Source organism: Pelobates fuscus, chromosome 2, assembly GCF_036172605.1.
Source record: "Pelobates fuscus isolate aPelFus1 chromosome 2, aPelFus1.pri, whole genome shotgun sequence".
Classification (NCBI taxonomy): domain Eukaryota; kingdom Metazoa; phylum Chordata; class Amphibia; order Anura; family Pelobatidae; genus Pelobates; species Pelobates fuscus.
In genome coordinates this window covers 375,833,063-375,852,318 of record NC_086318.1, presented here as the reverse complement: position 1 = coordinate 375,852,318, position 19,256 = coordinate 375,833,063, and the positions used below count along the sequence as shown (strand labels likewise).

Genomic DNA, 19,256 nt, shown 5'->3' with positions numbered 1-19,256 from the left:
GATTATATATATATATATATATATAATCTAAATGCTCCAAATTGGATGTGTACTTGAGTGTATACCAGCGCTCCACAGCTATTTTTCTCACAGTAATTTGTCTTTTCTATCTATATCTATATATATATATATATATATATATATATATATATATATAAAAGTGGGACAAAGGGAAATGGGCCCAAAATAGGGACTATCCCTTCTAAATAGGGACACTTGTGAGATAAGCAATGGAAAGAATATGTTATAAGCACAAGAACTAAGAGAGGCTGTGGGGATTTAAATGGGATGTGTCACTTTTCTGGCATTTATACCATTGAATAAAATATATAAATGCACCTATAACAGTTGTGTTAACCTTTCATCGATGGATGTTACAATTTGTTTTAAATTTCGATTTAGCAAATTACAACATAATCCACTAAAGGAAAAGCCAGGGCAAAAACTACAAGTGAAGAGGCGACATATAAACATTTACGTATTTACGGGATTACGTACAAAAACGGTTGCATGCCAAAAAGTTGTCTAAAGTACTAAAACTGGCACAGTCACTATAGAAATTAGTGGAATCGCAGGCATATTGCATTGGTGACTTCTCACCTTTTCCATGTTTTTTGAATGACTGTGGTGTTGGCATCTGTACGGTTGTATAGTAAAATGTTTAACCCTATAAGGACAGTCTGTCATCATATTAGGCCGGTCCTTAAGTGGCACTGTCACCACTGTCTGGGGTGTTTGCAGAATTTTCCCCCTGATAGTGAGGTCACCGCTGGTGGTCCAGTGGCGGGGAGAAATAGGCCCATTTAGATTTAGTAAATGTGATCATAATCCAGAGATGATTGATAGGGGAAAATGGTTGATGACTAGGGGACAACCACTGAATGTTGATATTATTCGCAGATCCAGTGAGAAGTTACAGTTGAGGAGCAGTGGAAAAAAACATCTCCTCTTCTTTTTCCCTCTACTGGTTTGTTTTCTCACTTTATAGTGATGTCAATATGCTTCTATCAGTTTACTGCAAAATATAGGTTATATTATTTATATTTGGCAGTACACTTTATCAGATGTTGCATCCTGTTTTGCTTGCCCAAATCGGTTTCCTGGTTTTTTTTCATGGATGGTATTGGATGAACCAAACCTTTAAATGAATATATGTCATAAGTCCTGAACTAAATTTAGTTTTAGGAAATAAATGGTTGAACCTAACCACATTTTTTTCACCATGCGGTCTATACAAAACTAGCACCTAGATTAGCCAAACATACTCGATATAAACTCACAGGCAGACAGAAACCTTTGGTGAAACAAATCTGTATGGCTAACTTCTATGAAAAATATGGTAGCATATTTAATTACACATACTGGATTGTTAAATGCTGCAGGTTTTTTTATGATGGCTTTTACGCATGAAAACGTCAGTGGAGCTCCAAGCCTTGTTCCAGTGGATTCTAAAATGTTTAAGAGGATTTTCCTAAGTACTCCATAATTTGGCTTTTCATCATACCCCAAGCGGTATACTTCAGCCATGAAACTGGCAACTGCATCTGAAAATTGAGAAAACGGATTTGGGATTTAATGTGTGTATAGTAAATAACCTGAAGAAAAATGCAAATAAGCTAGGTTACTTCTCCTTATACCCTATTCAAATGGAAAAAGTACGGTGTACTAGAAAAAAAAACCTAAATATTTGGATCTTCTAAGAAGAAGCAAGTCCCTCTTTGCTCTTAAGAATACAAGTAAAGCTGGTCATTAAGCCGGGCATGGTTAGCAAATTTAGCACCATCTCTTGCAAAAAACAAAGGAATTCTATTTTTTGTTTGTGTGTTTGATTTGTTATTTAAAAAAAAGAATACCTAAAAAGACTGTTAAAAAAAAAAAAATCTTTACGGAGATATTATTTATAAGCAAACCCGGACATCTTTGGGAACCAATAGCACGTATTGTGTGAATGCTAAAAACCTTTTTAAATCAAAGTGTTTTTCCTTTATGTCAAGTTGTTCGGTTTAATTATTTTACAATTATTTTGAAAGGCACATACAGAGCACTATATTTAAGCGATTTTGTTTTAACACAAAGAGGGCCAAATGGTTTATTAGTGCTGTGTGAAGAGTTAAAGAGACATTCCAGGCTCCATTACAAAGTATGCTTTTTGCATAAATTATGGTGCAATTAGTTCTCCTTTATTAACTCTCTGTATTCTGTTACTTTTTGGCTGAAATGAAATGCAATTAATGCTACCGCTATAAGCCACCTTCCTCAATGTCATCACGGGACAAATTAAAACATTTCTTGCAATTCACGTATAGGACAATTTTTTTTTTTTTTTTTTTTAATTCTTTATTTTGGTCGTGCATTTATGAATATTACAAACAAGCTTTCAATAAGTCACAGCATCATGGACATGCTTCAGTACAATATGTTTAAAACTTGAAGTGACATTTGAGGGTCCTGCACATTTTTTTTTATATATATATAGATGCTTAAACAGGCTTTAACCATTTAGTTGCAACTGGGGAGTTCGGCTAGGCATAAAATAAGGATGGGTAACAGAAAATGTTAACACTGAGCTCCGTTAAGTGATAAGTACCATATAGTAGCTTATACTATGTGGTTGTATACATATGGCAATAAAATAATGTTAAGTACACATGTCTGCACAATTAGGACATGTTTGGAAGAAAACATGCTGAGTAAACATGAAAACAGTGCTAGTGATTAATAGTCTTTTATGACTCAAGCTTGTGGTCTATAGTACTGTGGTAGAGGAGTGTGTTTCCCGGGGGGCTTCCCAGGTGAATCAGGCTTTAAGTCCCGTTATGGTGATCTGAGGCTGAGAGCATGCTGGTGTGCTGGGTGAAACTGGGGTGGTTCTGGGCTCAAGGTGTGGGCACTGGGGGTGTATTGCTGGGGTACCATGGTACTTATATTCATCCTATGCCGTGTGGAGGCTCTGCGTTTCCCAGTCCTGAGATTCTCTCTATGGAGCCTTGCTGCTTTCCCAAGTGTAGGTCTGCATTCAGGGGTCGCTGTGTAAGCCCGGCTGTGCAGGAGCGGCAGCTTCTTCTGCGTGGCTTCAGATACCGGCTTGCTTTGTGAGGCAAGCACCTTGCTGCAGCCCTGTCGGCCTGTGGCAGGCTGGTTGTGGCTTTGTTTGCCGAATCTTCGTTGGGCGATGAGGTGAGATGAGTCTCATGTTGTGGGCGAGCTGCTCGTTGGTTAGTGGCGTGTGTGAGAAGGGAGGGCAGCCGATGGGCTCTGTTGCTTTGGTGGCAGCTTAGATTGCCGTTGGTGCCGCTAGTGAGCCGTTCCAGTCGACATTGTTTCCCAGGCCCAGCCTCAGAGGTACCAGGTGAGTGGTGCTGCTGTGGGCTCCGGTCGCCGATGCTGTCCTCCATCTCCTGTCCCAGCTTGTTCTTCGTGTAGTGTGAGGGCACGATCCCATGCGGGCTTGTGCAGTGAGGGTAGTGTTGTTTTCGCCTGAAGGCAGGCGAGGTTGCATGGTATGGTGCCGATCGCGGCGCCGCCATTTTAGAGGCCTGACTCGCGGTGCGCGCCTTCAGGTAGGTCCGATGCTGGCTTTAGAGGGTGAGGATTCCCTCCGGTGGGGACCGGGATGACCCCCCCGGCCCATGGGGGGGGGAGCGAGGCCTGTGAGGTGCGACCCTGGGCTGTTGCGTGGCGGCCAGGTTCACAAGCAGGACGGCGGCCGTCCGTCCCGCTCTCCACCCTCCTAGGCCGCAGACCCCGAAGTCCCATATTGCCCGCAGGGGGCTCTGGCACTCCCGATCTCAGGGTCCGCGGTGGCTCCAGCTTCTGCCCGGGTGCTTGATGCAACTTCAGGTCATTCAGTTTGCGTTTTTGCGTAAAGTTTTAACCATATTGGACCAGGTTTATCAGGAGCCTCTGTGGCCTGCGACCGGTCAGCATGGCGGTCAGGCCCCGCCCGCCCACGTATAGGACAATTTTTAATTGCGAAAAAAACAGGTGTTCCTCTAGGCCGTATGGATAGACACACTATTGGTTTCCATGCCCCAGAATAGGATTTATTTGCCTTGATAAATCTTCCCGAAGGTTTTCTTCAAAAGCTTGGAAAGCTAATAGAAGTTGTGTTGTTGGTTCCGTTAGCTTGGACATTGGTTTCATTAATCTCTTCTTTCTACCTCATGAAAAACTACTACAGAGTCTTCAACTACACATACCTTAAACCCCTGTTAGGCAGGTATTATATGTTTAGCACCATCCTTCGAATCAGAAAGAAGCATTTTTTTTTTTAAAGCCATCTTGTACCCTGTAGAAAGTGCAGATTTGCAGGAAACGTTAATTGAACTTAAACATTCTGAGCAACACAGGGAATATTTGTATTTCTTTATCTTTTTTTGTTGGTATTCTTGTCTTCAAAATGTGCTCCAGTCTTGAGCACGCCCTACAAGTATATGCTTCTATTTCCAGTACTTTTAAATTCCAATCCATTTCTCACATTTTAAATCTAATCCTATTTACGAAGTGTTGTGAGTTCTCTATACGTATTTACACTAAAAGTATTTATTGGAACACCAAGCAACACATGCGTATGTTTGTGTTCATTTGCTGGTGCAATTATTGTTGCAAAACTTTCAGGGCCTTTGAGAAAAAAATTTTATTTTACAATATTACTTCATCTGATTTGTGCAACTTCCAAAATATATATGTTTTTAACTACCAATGGGTGAAGGAACATAATGTTTACTCTTTCATACCAAGTGAATGAGCCCTTATTGCATCAATGAAGAAAATTACTTTGGCTTTTGATACTCTAACATTTATGATATTACCATATGGAAGATCACATTTATATACACATATGGTTGTTTTTTTTTGGCAGTCAATGAGGAAATGGTAATAGAGGGCTATGATTGGCAAATAAATTAATGTTGTAAGTGATTCTGCAATTCTTTCTCTCTGCAAACAGATTGTTAAATGATAGATTTATTTAAATACAGAAGGAAGGCAAGTGACTTGGGCCAATATATATATAGTAGGACCTGCCAAAAGATGGGGTACATTGACGTTGTGGCAGGCTTATGCAATGTATGATCATATAATGTAACTAAATCCCCATTATTTTTTGCCTAGATAAGGTGTTTTTAAAAAAAACCTTTTCAAGACACTGTCTTGACTTCCGGAATCACTTCACACAGGTGGGGTAAGTTCATTAATTATTATTATGTATATATTTGTACTTCATGTGCACTATCACTATCTTGATAAAGACCCTGAAGGGTCGAAACGTTGATGCTGAGTTGTGATTAAACGGTTAATACACATTTGAAAAATCCAAGCGAGTGCTCCTGTTTTTACACACACACACACATATATATATAATTTAGATATACACACACACACACTGAGCAAAATTATAAACGCAACACTTTTGTGTTTGTCCCCATTTTTCATGAGCTTAACTCTAAGACTTTTTCTATGTACATATCCCACACCTGTGAGGTGGATGGATTATCTTGGCAAATGAGAAGTGCTCACTAACAGATTTAGACAGATTTGTGAACAATATTTGAGAGAAATGGGCTTTTTGTGTACATAGAAATTCTTAGATCTTTGAGTTCAGCTCATGAGAAATGGGGGCAAAAACAATAGTGTTGCGTTTATAATTTTGTTCAGTATATGTGTATATATGTGTGTATAAATAAAATATAGATATCTCTTATATGATGCAATAAAGATTCACTCAAATCATAGGAATTATTCGCATATGGTCACATTTGTTGCATATAACAGTTAGCCTTCAATGGTGCCTAAGTCCCCAGTTTAGTAAGTTTACACATGAATATACAAAGGAGAACTGAATGTGTAGATTTTAAAATGTAGTTGTAGTTGCGGACTGGTTTAATAGCGGACTGTCAGGGATTCTACAGAAAGCTGGAGGTCATGCTTAATTATTTTTTTTCCCCTCACACTGGCCTAGCAGCCATTTATGATACTGCTAAAGTCTTTAAGGGCCATGAATCCCTATGGACACAATGTTCAGTTCAGTCCATCATTTCGACCTTTACATTCCTGTATAATGACAGGAAAGGGCAGGGAATTCTAATCCTATAATTTCACGGCAATGCCATGAAAAAATTTCATATCAATACAATAGAGGAAACTAATGTATCATGATGGTGATCTGGCTGTTGCAGTATTAACAGGACCATTGTTTCTATTTGTTACAGACAATGCACAGAACATAGTTAACTGCCTTTCACCATTGAAGGTTACTGTTGATATGTAAACCATATGGGTACACTATAGGCACCCAGAACACTGCATCTCAATGAAGTGATCTGGGTGCCTTGTGTTCTCCATTTCAACCCTGCAAATTTCTATTCCGCACAACAGCAATGTCTTCTCTGCTGGATTAAGTACCTCTAGTGGCTCTCACTCAGACAGGGGTGCTTCCTCAGAACAAGCAGAATAAAAACCTCCTATTTCTATCAGATGGTCTCATAGATAGCAGTTTGCCATGCATGCGCACTAGCCTCCCTATGGGTAAGCATTTGATTGACAGATCATCGATCTCTATGACCTCAGCCAAGGAGGCAGGGCTAGTAGCAACAGAGACCGGTGCTGGGAGGGAGCAAAGATAACTAGAAAAGCTACAATTTCTGGGGAAATTGTGTGAAGTGTTCTTGCCTCCACCAGTAGTTTACAACTGGAGTAGGCGGAGTAACTATTATTATTTATTTATATAGCACATTTAATTGCAACGTTGTTGCCCAAAGTGCTTCACAGTTACATTAAAACATACATTTATAAAACATTAGCAGGTGTAAAAGGCTTTGTCTATGACATCACTTGCTGCTGCAGCCTGGCACAGGTCAGAGTATTTTGGCGGTTGCCATCTTCAAACGGTCGTATTTTAAAAACCTACAGTGAAGAGCTTTATATTGTGAGAATCACAAGACCCAGACCTACATTTTGATGTATAGTATGTCTCTGAACTATTAAAAATGAAGGCACAGTCGCAGTTTAGAAATTGCCCTTCAAATGTGAGCTTTGCAGAGTGAAGTTTCAATGAATGTCAATGGACGGCGTGAGTGGCAAACAAATGGTCATGTTGTCAAAACTATCAGGACTATGGCTTAGCCGTGGACATTTAGTGGCAGCAGGGATAGCTGAACGTTTTGATATAAGATTTGTGTAGGTGGGCTTGAAAATGAGGGAGTGGTGGCAGATTAGAAATCAAATCCTGATTTTTCAGCTTTTGCCAGCTCCCACTCTAGTTTTGAACATTTTGCCATTCATTCCTATGGGACCAATTTTGCACAAGAACAACGATATTCTGTGAACCATTCGGCAAAACGTTCCACAAAGTAATAGCAATCCAATCGGGAACAATCCGCACATTTCGGTATATTACTGTCTATGTAGTGTAAAAACTGTGGGAGGAGTTAGGGTGGTAAATTTGGCTATAATAAGAATAATAATATATATATATATGTGAGATAACATTAAGTGGTCTTGCTATGCAAGAACACTTAATAAAATAGCTTTCTTTCTCCATGCAGGTGGGGCCGGTAACCTAAGCGGTTACCAGGGAACTATAACGTTAGGAACACAATTTTCACTTTCACTTCTTGAATCAAAAAATGAATCTGTAGTGTAAAAAGTAATGCTTACGACAACCATCCTCTTGAGCTGCCCAGTTTACAACTGAATTGGGAAGTTCTTCTAAAAGCCTGAAAGATTTAAATCAAGATTAAACGTGTAAGAAGTCTTATTCCAGTGCAACAACACTCTTAAACAAAACTCCTAAAATAACTGAAAATAACCAACAAGTACATCTGTTCGTTCACTTAGCTAATTTCCTTATTTCCGCTTTAAAATAGCATAACACATACCATGTTCATGGAAAGGCACCTACGTCCGTCGACTTTGTATGTAATGTTTCTACTCTTTAATTTTTCCACCCTCCCATTTAACATCTTACTTGTTCTACCATTTCCCTCACAATGCTCCCCCGGTTTTATTTAATATACTTACGTATTCAATGATTTCTAACCAAAGCATGTAAAGGGTGTTTAAAAATGTAAAATTAAAAAAAATGGACAATTATGTTGGATACCTTAACTAACAGGGTCTTATACTTAAGTAAGAATTCAAAGTGAATTTCAAATTTAAGGCCAGAGTAGTCGAATTAAAAGCAATTGCTTTCAATTCGACTACTCTGGCCCTAAAATTTTAAATTCACTTTGAATTCTCACTTTATTAAATAACCCTGTAATTTCACAGAAAGTGTAGAATTGACTGGGGATCTCAATTTTTGGGGAGCAGTAATGAACCAGAAGGAATGACTGAATTTGAGAACTACTTCTATTTGGCTTGTTTTGTCTACAATTTGAAATAAATTCTTACAAATGTCTGATTTAGTAAAAAACCCAATGAATTAATCAATTCAATTTAGGCTTTTAGTTTTTTTCCCCCAAAATAACAACAATGAAGCAGTTTTAATGTATAGATAATGCCCTTGCATTCTCACCGCTTAATTCTCCAACCATTTATGAGTTACATCACTTTGGTTTCTGTCCAAGATGCCCTAACCACACTTGCTCTGGCGGTGACTGACACAGCCTGCGAAAAAAAGTTTTATTTTCATTCAGACGTCAACTTGCTTTAGAAGTTTTTATCTCCTGTTATCTCCTGTTCTGTAAATTGAACATGGTCTAGAGGCTATTAATAGAGCATGAGATAAATTCTAAGTTGCCCCTAATCTCAAGGAAAAATAAATTTACGGTAAGTAAACATTGTCTTTTCCACCAAGATTAGAGGCAGCACAACATTAGGGATCAACAAGCAATCCCATAGGGAGGGGACATTTGCACATCACTACTGCTTTAATCCCCTTGCACGCAAAGACAGTATTCTCAGAGGCCTGTATATTTAATCTGTAATGGGTCGAAAAGGTGTGAATCAAAAACAAAGTGGCTGCTTTGCAAATTTGTGCAGCAGAAGCAAAAGCTGTTAATGTCCATGTAATGGAGCTCCGTGTACTCCGACCGAGTACCCTCCGTTGATGGACGCTTCCTAGCTTGCGCCGAGGACCACAAGCACCGCACCGGACACCACAGCCACCGCAGACTCCACAACCGCTGAAGCTTAACTGGAGCCTCGCCGTCTTCCTTCCACCCTGGATCGGCTTCTGTCCTCCAGGACCGTGTGGGGAAGACCTCTCCTCCAGGAGAGCGTATCCGGAACAAGCTCTTAAAAGAGCTAAGTGATTAAAGCTCAGGGGAGTATGTAGAACATAGCAATCCCCAGTGTGATATAGCAGTTCCCTCCAATAACGAGACAAGGCTACGTATTGAGGGTCAAGAAGAGGTCTGAGGTGCTGGAACACCCAGCCTGGTTTTTATTACCATTTTGTAAATACAGGACCACCCACAGGGAGGGACAAAACAACCAATCATACACGTACATCATTGAAACCACTCCCAGTAATTACACACAAAATCCTCCCTTCTGTCTGTGATATAATTATGGTTTAACATAATTATCACAGACAGTAAAAATACAGTTTTTACACATACACTGTAACTTTAAAACCATACATTCAATCTCCATAAACTCAGCATACATCAAACATAAACACTTCCAAAAATCATACAAATCCCTCCAGCGGATCAAAAGTTAAGTGGAAGTCCTTTATGACCGACCGCAAGCACAATTTCCTGCCCAAAACAGTTCCAAAGATTTGGGCTGTGCAGTCGGTCAATTTCATGCAGAAAAACGACTAAGTCCCATCTTCGAACGGTCTCTGGAGCTGAAAGTTCAGTATGGAAGAAGGTAAGGGTCAGCGGTGTTCGTGTATTTGTGCATCCGATTTTAGTTCCACAGAATCTTTAGCATACACCGCTGACCGTGTTCGAATGAACAAAGATGCCCGCCGCCACGTGTTCGACTGTCGAATGGCGGCCACCCAGCGGTCGGCAATTAACCTGCAGTAACCTCACAGCCTGGGAGGTAAATTGCCTGCACACTTTAACTTCTGGGTGGTCCGCCTGTGTGGTACTTGGTTCAGTAAGCCCTATTTACTGAACCAAGAGGGAGAAAGCCAGGAACAAGTTATTTTACAGGTCTGGGGACATAGTCTTAAAGGGGCATTGTTCACCAAAGTCACAAGATGTCCCCAGACGGTTCTTAAAGGGCCATACACACCCAATAAAAGTCCATAAGTTTTCAGGGGCACAATCTTCCAGGGGCCATAGTCATGAGGAAGGAGGCTGGCAAACAGGCTTCTCCACAATCCAGGTAAGCAGGGCAATTTATCATTTAAAGGGCCAGTTGCAAATAGCAATTTGTAACAGTCCAAAAGGTAGAAAATCTTCTGGTTGAGTGAAATGTAAGATGCGGAAGAGAAGGCAGGTGTAAGACACTGTAGATAAGTGAAGTTGCTTCCTCGATCCATCTGGCTAAGGATCCCTAGGAGGCCATCGATTATTCCTTCTGGCCCCTGTAGGGGACAAACAAGTGTTCTAAACATTTGAATTTCTTCATATTTTCCAATTGTAGTAAACAAGTTACAGACTTCTCTGAAGAATTTGGCCACAAGGGAAATAGAAGTCAAATCTCTGATGGAGTAAAAACTGATGATTGCAGAGACTGTAACACGGAGAGAAGCCGTACGTAAACCTAAAGCAAGTGAAAAGACTCAGTATCGCCTCCCTTATGGAACATACTGCTTTCTTTTTTTATAGAAGACAAGGCCAATATTAATTTACTTTTTTACATTTACATTTTCCTTGGGTTGAACATTTTTCATGAAATCCGAAACTAGAATAAGGCGCAGAAACTGAATTTTCCTCAAGGGAATTAGGTCTGACTTCTTTAGTTTAACAATCCAGCCCTGTACTTGAAGACAAGAGTATTGAGTACAGAGTGTGCCTTCGACATTCAGTCATCCAAATAAAGGACAATATGAAGACTTTCCTTCCTTAGAGCGGCAGTAATAAGCACCAGAATATTGCTAAAAACGTAATGGGCAGAGTAAAAACTAAAATGGAAACTTCTGAATTGCTAGTAAAAATAGTCTCTTACAGAAATACAAAATCGTTTTCTTTTGCAATGCGTTGATTTTCCTTGAGATAAAAAAATTGACCTAAAAGAATTTCTGTCCAAAATTTATCTGGAATATGACCCTCTGAAGTAGCCTGTGGAATAAATTTCTTTGATAATGTTATTTTTTTTCCCCCAAAAGATTTTGTACTTCTAGATAAAGAGAATCTGTCATTCCTGGATATGGACCATGTAGCAAAGAAAGCTTCTTTGAGGAAGACTGTTAAATTCTACCCGATAAAAATTTCTTATAATTGAAAGGGCCAATTTGTCTGTAGCGATGTTTTGTCACAGCATGAAAAAAATCCAACAATCTTCTTCCTATGCCATTGGCTACAAAATAGTCATACCTTTGTTTACCCACAAACTTGCCTGAGTCTTAATTTCTGTAGTCAAAACACTGTCCGATGAAAACAATGTCTATATAAAGATCTGTTTTTGTTAAAAATCTCTTGTTCCATCTTTGTTTTTTTTTTGTTTTCTGCAAGAGCCTTTTTCCCCTCTGCCATTTGTTTAAGCAGATAGTCCAGGTGAGAGGTGGAAAGTCTGCTTTGGTCAAAAGGCAAATCGCATAGAGAGAGTTTAGAAGCGGAATCCGCTGACCAGCCTCTAAACTAGACAGCCTTTCTGGCCACTGTGGAATGCCCCATCAATTTAGCTGAAATGTTAAGAGCTTCTGAAGTAGTTTGCTTGTCAGAAGCCATCTTGATATTTTGAAGGATTTTAAACAGGATCTTTTTGAGATTCACCTAGTATACTTTTTCAAGCGAATCCAGCCATGCATGTACTTTTTGCTTTAGTAACCGAAGAATCTGCAATAAGGGCTTCATTCTGTGCAGCATTAGTCACCAAAATCTTCCTTAAAGTAAATTCTTCTTTTTTGTCCATAGCATCTTGCAATCTACAGGAATCTCAAATAGGCAGAATGGTTTTCTTACCACCTTTAACTGAGGCAGACAACTGGGGAATTTTGCCTTTGGGGAATTTTGGGGTCTAAAGAGGAGGAGAACGAGGAGGGACTTTTTATAATTCTATTTATAGAATCCGGTCTGCTTTTCTCCAGGAAATGGTGAAATCCCTATTATTTCACTAATCTAAGGGGCAAGAAAGTTTAAACGTTAGATCTCTCTTTACATTAAGTGTTTAGGAAGGCTGTGCAAATCACATGCAGGGAGGTGTGGCTAGCACTATATAAACAAAGTGATTTAACTTCTAAATGGCAGAGAATTGAGCAGTGAGGCTGCAGGGGCATGAACTGAACACCAAAGCTGCTCAAAAATATATTTTATTTTAAATCAAGAAAGAAAAGAAAGAGAAAAGAAAACAATAATAAACTAATCCCTAACTGGTATATGAAAGGGTCCTTCAGTCATATACATGCACCTTTGGTCGGTCAGTGTTTGAAAACTGACAATTAGTCTCTATGGTCTTCCCTGGTTCACTCCCTGAACAGAAGCAGGAAGTACCATAGAGAATGTATGTTTTCAAATACTGTCCAACCATGTATATGGCTGAAGGATATTGACATATACTAAAGAAAGGAATGAGTTTTTTACAAATATTTTATTTAAAAAAAAAAAAAATCTAAATTCTTCCAATACTTGATGCAAGATTATATTAAAAATATATATATATATTTTTTCATGTGACTGTTGACGTTTAAGAATTTCGTCTGAGATTGACTACACTACTTTGAAAAACTGTTTTAAACGTGGACCTTTAGGTAATTATTTGTAAGGATAAATAAATAATAGTATTGTTTGTACAGGAATGGGAAAAAAAAAAAAGCACTATTGACCTTGCCAAAAGAACAGAGCTGCTAAACTATATTGCTCACTAAACTTAACATTAACAAGGGAATTGCACAGTTTAATCTAAAGTAGATGAATTGTAAAAAATCTCCAGCTCAGCTATTTTGGTTTTAAATTTGCCACTCTGTGGCCAATTTCTGACAATTTGCTCATTTAGTGAATAACCCTGTCTTTCTTCGAGAGCATGAAACTTGCCACTGCCTTAGGATTTCTCCCATCATTATGTGATCAGTCAATTAACACTGTATCACTGAGCAATGCTCTAACCACTATCCTAAAAACATGATATAGCTTCTTTAAAGAAAGGAGGTGAGTTTTCACAAATAATACATTCCTTTCAAATGATATTCACCTTTATATGCACACATGTATTATTCATAGTAAGAATCTTACATTCATACATAATAGGAACAAAGCAGGAGTAATTCTAATTCTTCTAACTCAGTGCATTTAATGTTGAGATTACCATTTTTTAGAGCCATATAAACAACCACGAAAAAGGTTAATCTTTCGAGATTTTGTTGCTACTTTTGCAAAAATAAATTACCCTACATAATAAAACATTTAGACTAATCAAATGAATAACCAGATTAGATGTACCGAAACATTTTTTTTTCCTATCGGAATTTGCAGAAAAATACATAAACGAGTTAGTGAAGAATTAACCCTATTAGTTCCCATATGTAACACAGATAACCTGAGCAATTACATCAATTACTAAGTACATAGTGGTCTTTTCAATTGCATTGGAACTGAAATCTAAAGGAAAATGCTGAATGTTCCATACTGTGCAAGGCATGTCTGTGTTTTATTGGCTTACTCCCCCTTCAATTTTCATGCAGCTTGTGCCAATGCTTAAATATTTAAAATATTTCTGTTTGTTGCTATTATGTATAGACAGGAGCAGAAAGCTGGTCCATTTTAAAAGGAGGATGAAATCTCTCTGGGGGGAAAAAAAGTCAAGATTCTTAACAATGTTTCACAGCACTGTGAACTTACGGATTGCACAGAAAATGATAAACAAATAGATAAAAGATTAGAGAAATAACTGGTCTAATTTCGCTAAGTCCACCTTTCTTCTTAACATTACACTGATCCAGAATTGTAATCTAAAGAGCTGTACACAATTAAAAAAAAAAGGAAAAATACTGCGAAAATGAAAAATGAAATGTCTCGGTTCTCTTCTGGTACTCAATTATTGCAACCTTGAACTATAAATACACTACTAATAACTTATACATTGTATTCAACTGCAAAGCAACACATTTAATATGCACAGGGTTTTTAAGCCTGGGTATTCTAAAATCTGTTTTATACTTTTTTTTTTTATTTCTCTAAAAATATTTTTCATGTTTTATATGATGTATTTTGCATGTATACCGTGTTGACTTTATTTTCAATATAGTTGTAAGGCTTGCATTCACATGGAACGGTCGAAAGAGTAGGATTTTGAGTTTTGGTGCAATGTTTGGTATTACAAAATATCCTACTTTGTCTTTGAAGCTTGGACAGCAACCGGATCCTTAAGATTCTTATCCCAGGGCAGTTTCCCGCATAACCAATGGAGCATACAGAATGAAAGAATTTGCAGATCCCCACGTCTGGAAAGGGCTGTTAGAATAAGGGAAAGTGAATGAAAAAAGCAAAAAAGAATGATGAAGTATCAAAATACATTTTTTTTTAGGAATGCTTGGACTATTAGTGATGAAATCTAAAAAAGTAAAATGGGCAAAGTGTTTTGTTTTTTCAGCTGTATTAAAACTAAAAGACGCCCAGCCGTTTTGGCGTTACACCACAGACATCCAGTGACTTGTTGCTGCAGAAAGGGAGGGTCACTTTTCTACCTCCTCCAAATCCATCCTTCCCCAGTCTAGCCTGTCACATGAACTTGATCCCTGTGGCCTCTGACATGATCCAGACAGCCCATAACCCAGCACCAACACTTTCTCAAAGAGCCAGGCAGTAAAAACAAAGAAATAAATGTCTGCTGCTAAATTGCTAACACATGTTAGAGGAAGTCCATGGGGTCTACACTGGTCATGCAGAGACCATATGAGTGCAGACTAAACACTGATGGCCTTTCCTGTTTCATCGTATTAAAATTCAAACTATAACATAAGGCAAAACTGCCATCTAGTGTGTGAGTTATATAGCCAAAGTACTCCTATCATGCACTTCGCAATCTACTGATAGAAACTGTAACCATTTTAGATGTTTTTTTTCTCTCCATTATATAGAATTTCAAACACTTTAGTTCATTTCTATTCCTGCTTTTAACCATGTCAGCGTAGATATCCATGTTTTCTTTCTTCCAAAGAGTTAGGTTTTGTATGCAGGTAGACCTACAGAATTATAATCGGTTTATCAACATACAGGATTAGCATCATTGTTCGTATTCGTTAAAATTTCTTTAAAATAAAACAAAACGTTTGAAATAGTTCTAATTAACAAACATAGGCAAGCACGCGGAAAAATCTATATTAGCATTTAAGATGTTTGGTTTATAAACGAAGATAAAAATTTACTGAGCTGTACATCCGAAAAGAGCCAGAAAAACGTTTTCAGCCATAACTCAAAACTTTGTGTTTTTTTTATTGTATTATGGATATTAGGAATGCAGCTCCTCGAAACTCAACTATGCAATGTTTCAATCACTTAACAAAATCGCGGAGATATATTTTATCTGTTATTGCAAGTGCAGAGCAAGATGTAATCTCTTCCACGGGTGCTTGTGGTTGTTAAACCTGCAGCATGTTTTATGAGCTTTTCGTTAAGTGAATTCGAGAAAGTCACTCAGCAAACTTATCTTTTAATTTAAAAAGTCAACTATTAAAAACTGCAGTGCCAACACATCACAACTGTTGTGTGTTACTTTGCATAAGGTATTATAGAATCACAGGACGAGATTAGCTTTTATACATATAGATACACACACACACACACACACACACAAGCCATATAACCTGCTATTAGAATATGTGATTATTAAAGGCCCTTCAACCTAACAGAAAGCAGTTCCATCCCCTGGGTGCCGTTTATTTTCTGCACTGGCTTCAACAACGTCCTAATGTAAGACTTGGCTCTCCTATTTAAAAAAAAAAAAAAAACACAATCACTGCCACTTGCTGTTCTGTACAGATTTTATCAGTCATAAATCTCCTATTAACAGTGGAATGATTCCATTCATTCACATGTGTTCACAAGTTCTTTTTCCATTATGGCAATTCCAGATTACAACCTTATAAAACCAGGCATTTGACTGCAGAACTTTTTTTTTTTTTTTAAACCATCCCTGAAAGCGTAAGTTTCTGGCAACCATTGATGTAATGCAGCAAAACATAAGAACAAACAACTGTCCTCTTGGGAGAAAGACTTTAAGAAAAGGATCAGAATAGTTTTCTAGTAAGGAGAATCCGATAAGAAGCGATAAGAAATGTCAAGGTGCTTAAATTAAATATGGTACCATTTTTCAGATTTAAAAAAAAAAAAAAAATCATTACAAAGATTATGGAGCACTTAAACTGCATATATACTTCAAAAAAATGAAATAATTAAAAAGCAGCTACTTATGCTTTTATTGCAACAGTACTACTAATACAAATATAAAGTACATATTCAATGGAAGCAGACAATCATAGATTTTTACAATATGCAGATCTATGTGGCAGACTTATTTAAAATAAAAATTATATATATATATATATATATATCGCACCAAAGATTTTATTATGAAATCAGTACAGGAGAGGAAGTGCGAGTACGTTATTCATTATTAAAATGTACACTATTCCCTAGAGGAGAGAAGCTGATTAATGACTGATCATTAGATCATATACCAAATTATTTATAAAATATGCAGTTATTTTAGCTTACATTTAGCAATCCAGCTGTCCATACACACACACACATATTATATATATATATACATACATACATACATACACACAATTAAATAATTGTATAGCTATACAATCCTTATATTTGAGTCAAAGTAAATTTTAAACAGAAATTTAAATAGTCAGTATAAACATGCCATGTCCTTAACTCCCCCAGAAACATTGTTGGTTCATGTCAGCTTAGTTATGAAACAATTTAAAAAAAGGTTTGAAGTTCTCCAAACATGGGCCTTGATTTAACACGCTTTCCAAATCATTCACTACTGTTAGTAAACATTTCCAAATGATTTATCTACAAAAGTCACCACTAAACAATACAGAAATTGATGAAGATAAACCTTTTAGAGAGATTGTCTAACAGTATAGAAAGCTTATTAAATCAAGGCTTTTGTTTAAGATATTTTATTATTCATGGGGGAAAAGACGTCCCTATTCCTTTCCACCATGTCCTTATTTTCCTCTACTTGGTATGGCATGTTTTACAAATCCAGAAGGTGTGGGTCCGAAGCTTTTTTTTTTTTTTTTTTAATATATATTCTAGAAGTGAAATCAGAAACTGATAAAGAACCCTGCAATAATTTCAGAGATCAGCAAGCTTCAGCCCAACTCTGTGTCCATGAATGCTCACATTACATCTCACTAGAATAAACTAGATTTATACTTAAAGGAACACTATAGTCACCTAAATTACTTTAGCTAAATAAAGCAGTTTTAGTGTATAGATCATTCCACTGCAATTTCACTGCTCAATTCACTGTCATTTAGGAGTTAAATCACTTTGTTTCTGTTTATTCAGCCCTAGCCACACCTCCCCTGGATATGATTGACAGAGCCTGCATGACAAAAAAAACTGGTTTCACTTTCAAACAGATGTAATTTACCTTAAATAATTGCATCTCAATCTCTAAATTGAACTTTAATCACATACAAGAGGCTCTTGCGGGGTCTAGCAAGCTATTAACATAGCAGGGGATAAGAAAATCTTAATTAAACAGAACTTGCAATAAAGAAAGCCTAAATAGGGCTCTCTTTACAGGAAGTGTTTATGGAAGGCTGTGCAAGTCACATGCAGGGAGGTGTGACTAGGGTTCATAAACAAAGGGATTTAATTCCTAAATGGCAGAGGATTGAGCAGTGAGGCTGCAGGGGCATGTTCTATACATCAAAACTGCTTCATTAAGCTAAAGTTGTTCAGGTGACTATAGTGTCCCTTTAACAGTTCTAGAGTGCATTGAATATTGACGGAATTACAATTAGCCAACAAATTCACTACACTTGATAACACCAGACGTGGTGGTGACTGTGTTATGTTTTGAGATATTTTACTGCTTCAGAGCTTGGAGAACTTGCCATTAATGAAGAAACCATGAGTTCTGCTTAGTAAAAAAATTAAAATAATAAACAAACAAGGGAAATTATATTTTAAAAATGTTCTAAAAACAAACTCAACTGGGTTATGCAACAAGATAACCGTACAAGCCACAGAATAATATACAAGATAGATAAATCGGCGCAAAACACCTCTATAATAAAAACTGGCTATAGACAGCAGCACCAACAAAATACCCTGGTAAAATGGTATACAGTAAAATAGGAAGAAGAAAAGTGCTAGTGCGCTTAAAACATATACAGACACCTCTAATATATAAAAGTGACTTGCAATATGCAAAACAGTGATAATATTAAAAAACCCAAACAAGGTGTGTGAAACCAAAACACTGACAGGTGTATACTTATAGCCTGCCAGTGAACAGCTGGATACGGTAATAAAGGAGACAAAAAATGGGGGAGGGGGGACAACAGAAAGCACTCCTAGTGCAATAAAGTTAATAATATAAAAATATAAATAATCTCTCTAGCGATAAAAAACTCACAAGTAAAGAGTGGTATAAGCCCCACTCATGGCTATCATGCCCAGGGAGGATCAGCCCCTTGGGTGCGTGGGATCAAAAGAAAAGCTCTGGTGACCACTGTGTCAAACTCGAAAATTTTATTCACATAAAAAACACTCCAATCTGCACACTTTAAAACGACTGAGTCCACTGCATGCTCACCGCACCAAATGGGGATCTGTTGCTGTTACGAGGATGATGTTTAGATCCTGTTCTCGTTCCCCTGCTCGGAGTGGTGTCTCCTGCCTGCTAGTATGTAACGAACACTTCCGTGTATGTTGATCACGTGGTCCCGTGACGCGTTTCGCCCCGCCTCTTGGGGCTCTCTCAAACGAGCATAATCTCCTCCCACTGGAGAACCCATTAAGTATCATATGTCCTGAGGCCGTGATCCAATCGGCCTTTCAACCTTATTAAGTTCATATATGGTCTGTTATTATTCAATTATGCAAAAGCTTCTCTTTAAAAATTAAGTTCATTTAGTCCATATAAAGTCTGTTATTATTCAATTGTACAAAAACTTCTCTTTAAAAATAGCCGGTAAACTCCTACAGTTCCCTAAAAAAATA

At 37.7% G+C, this 19,256-nt stretch overlaps 1 protein-coding gene across 6 annotated transcripts in view; it reads right to left on the bottom strand.

Moving 5' to 3' along the window:
- The window catches only part of VRK2 (VRK serine/threonine kinase 2), an 87,729-nt gene that overhangs the window by 7,321 nt on the left and 61,152 nt on the right, over positions 1–19,256 (bottom strand). For all 6 annotated transcript variants that reach the window (XM_063443734.1, XM_063443733.1, XM_063443737.1 and 3 more), the window contains exons 9-11: positions 14,390–14,510; positions 7,657–7,715; positions 1,363–1,544 (exon numbers count right to left, since the gene is read on the bottom strand). In XM_063443734.1, the coding sequence (XP_063299804.1) occupies positions 1,363–1,544; positions 7,657–7,715; positions 14,390–14,510 (362 nt within the window). The remainder of the gene's footprint in view (positions 1–1,362; positions 1,545–7,656; positions 7,716–14,389; positions 14,511–19,256) is intronic.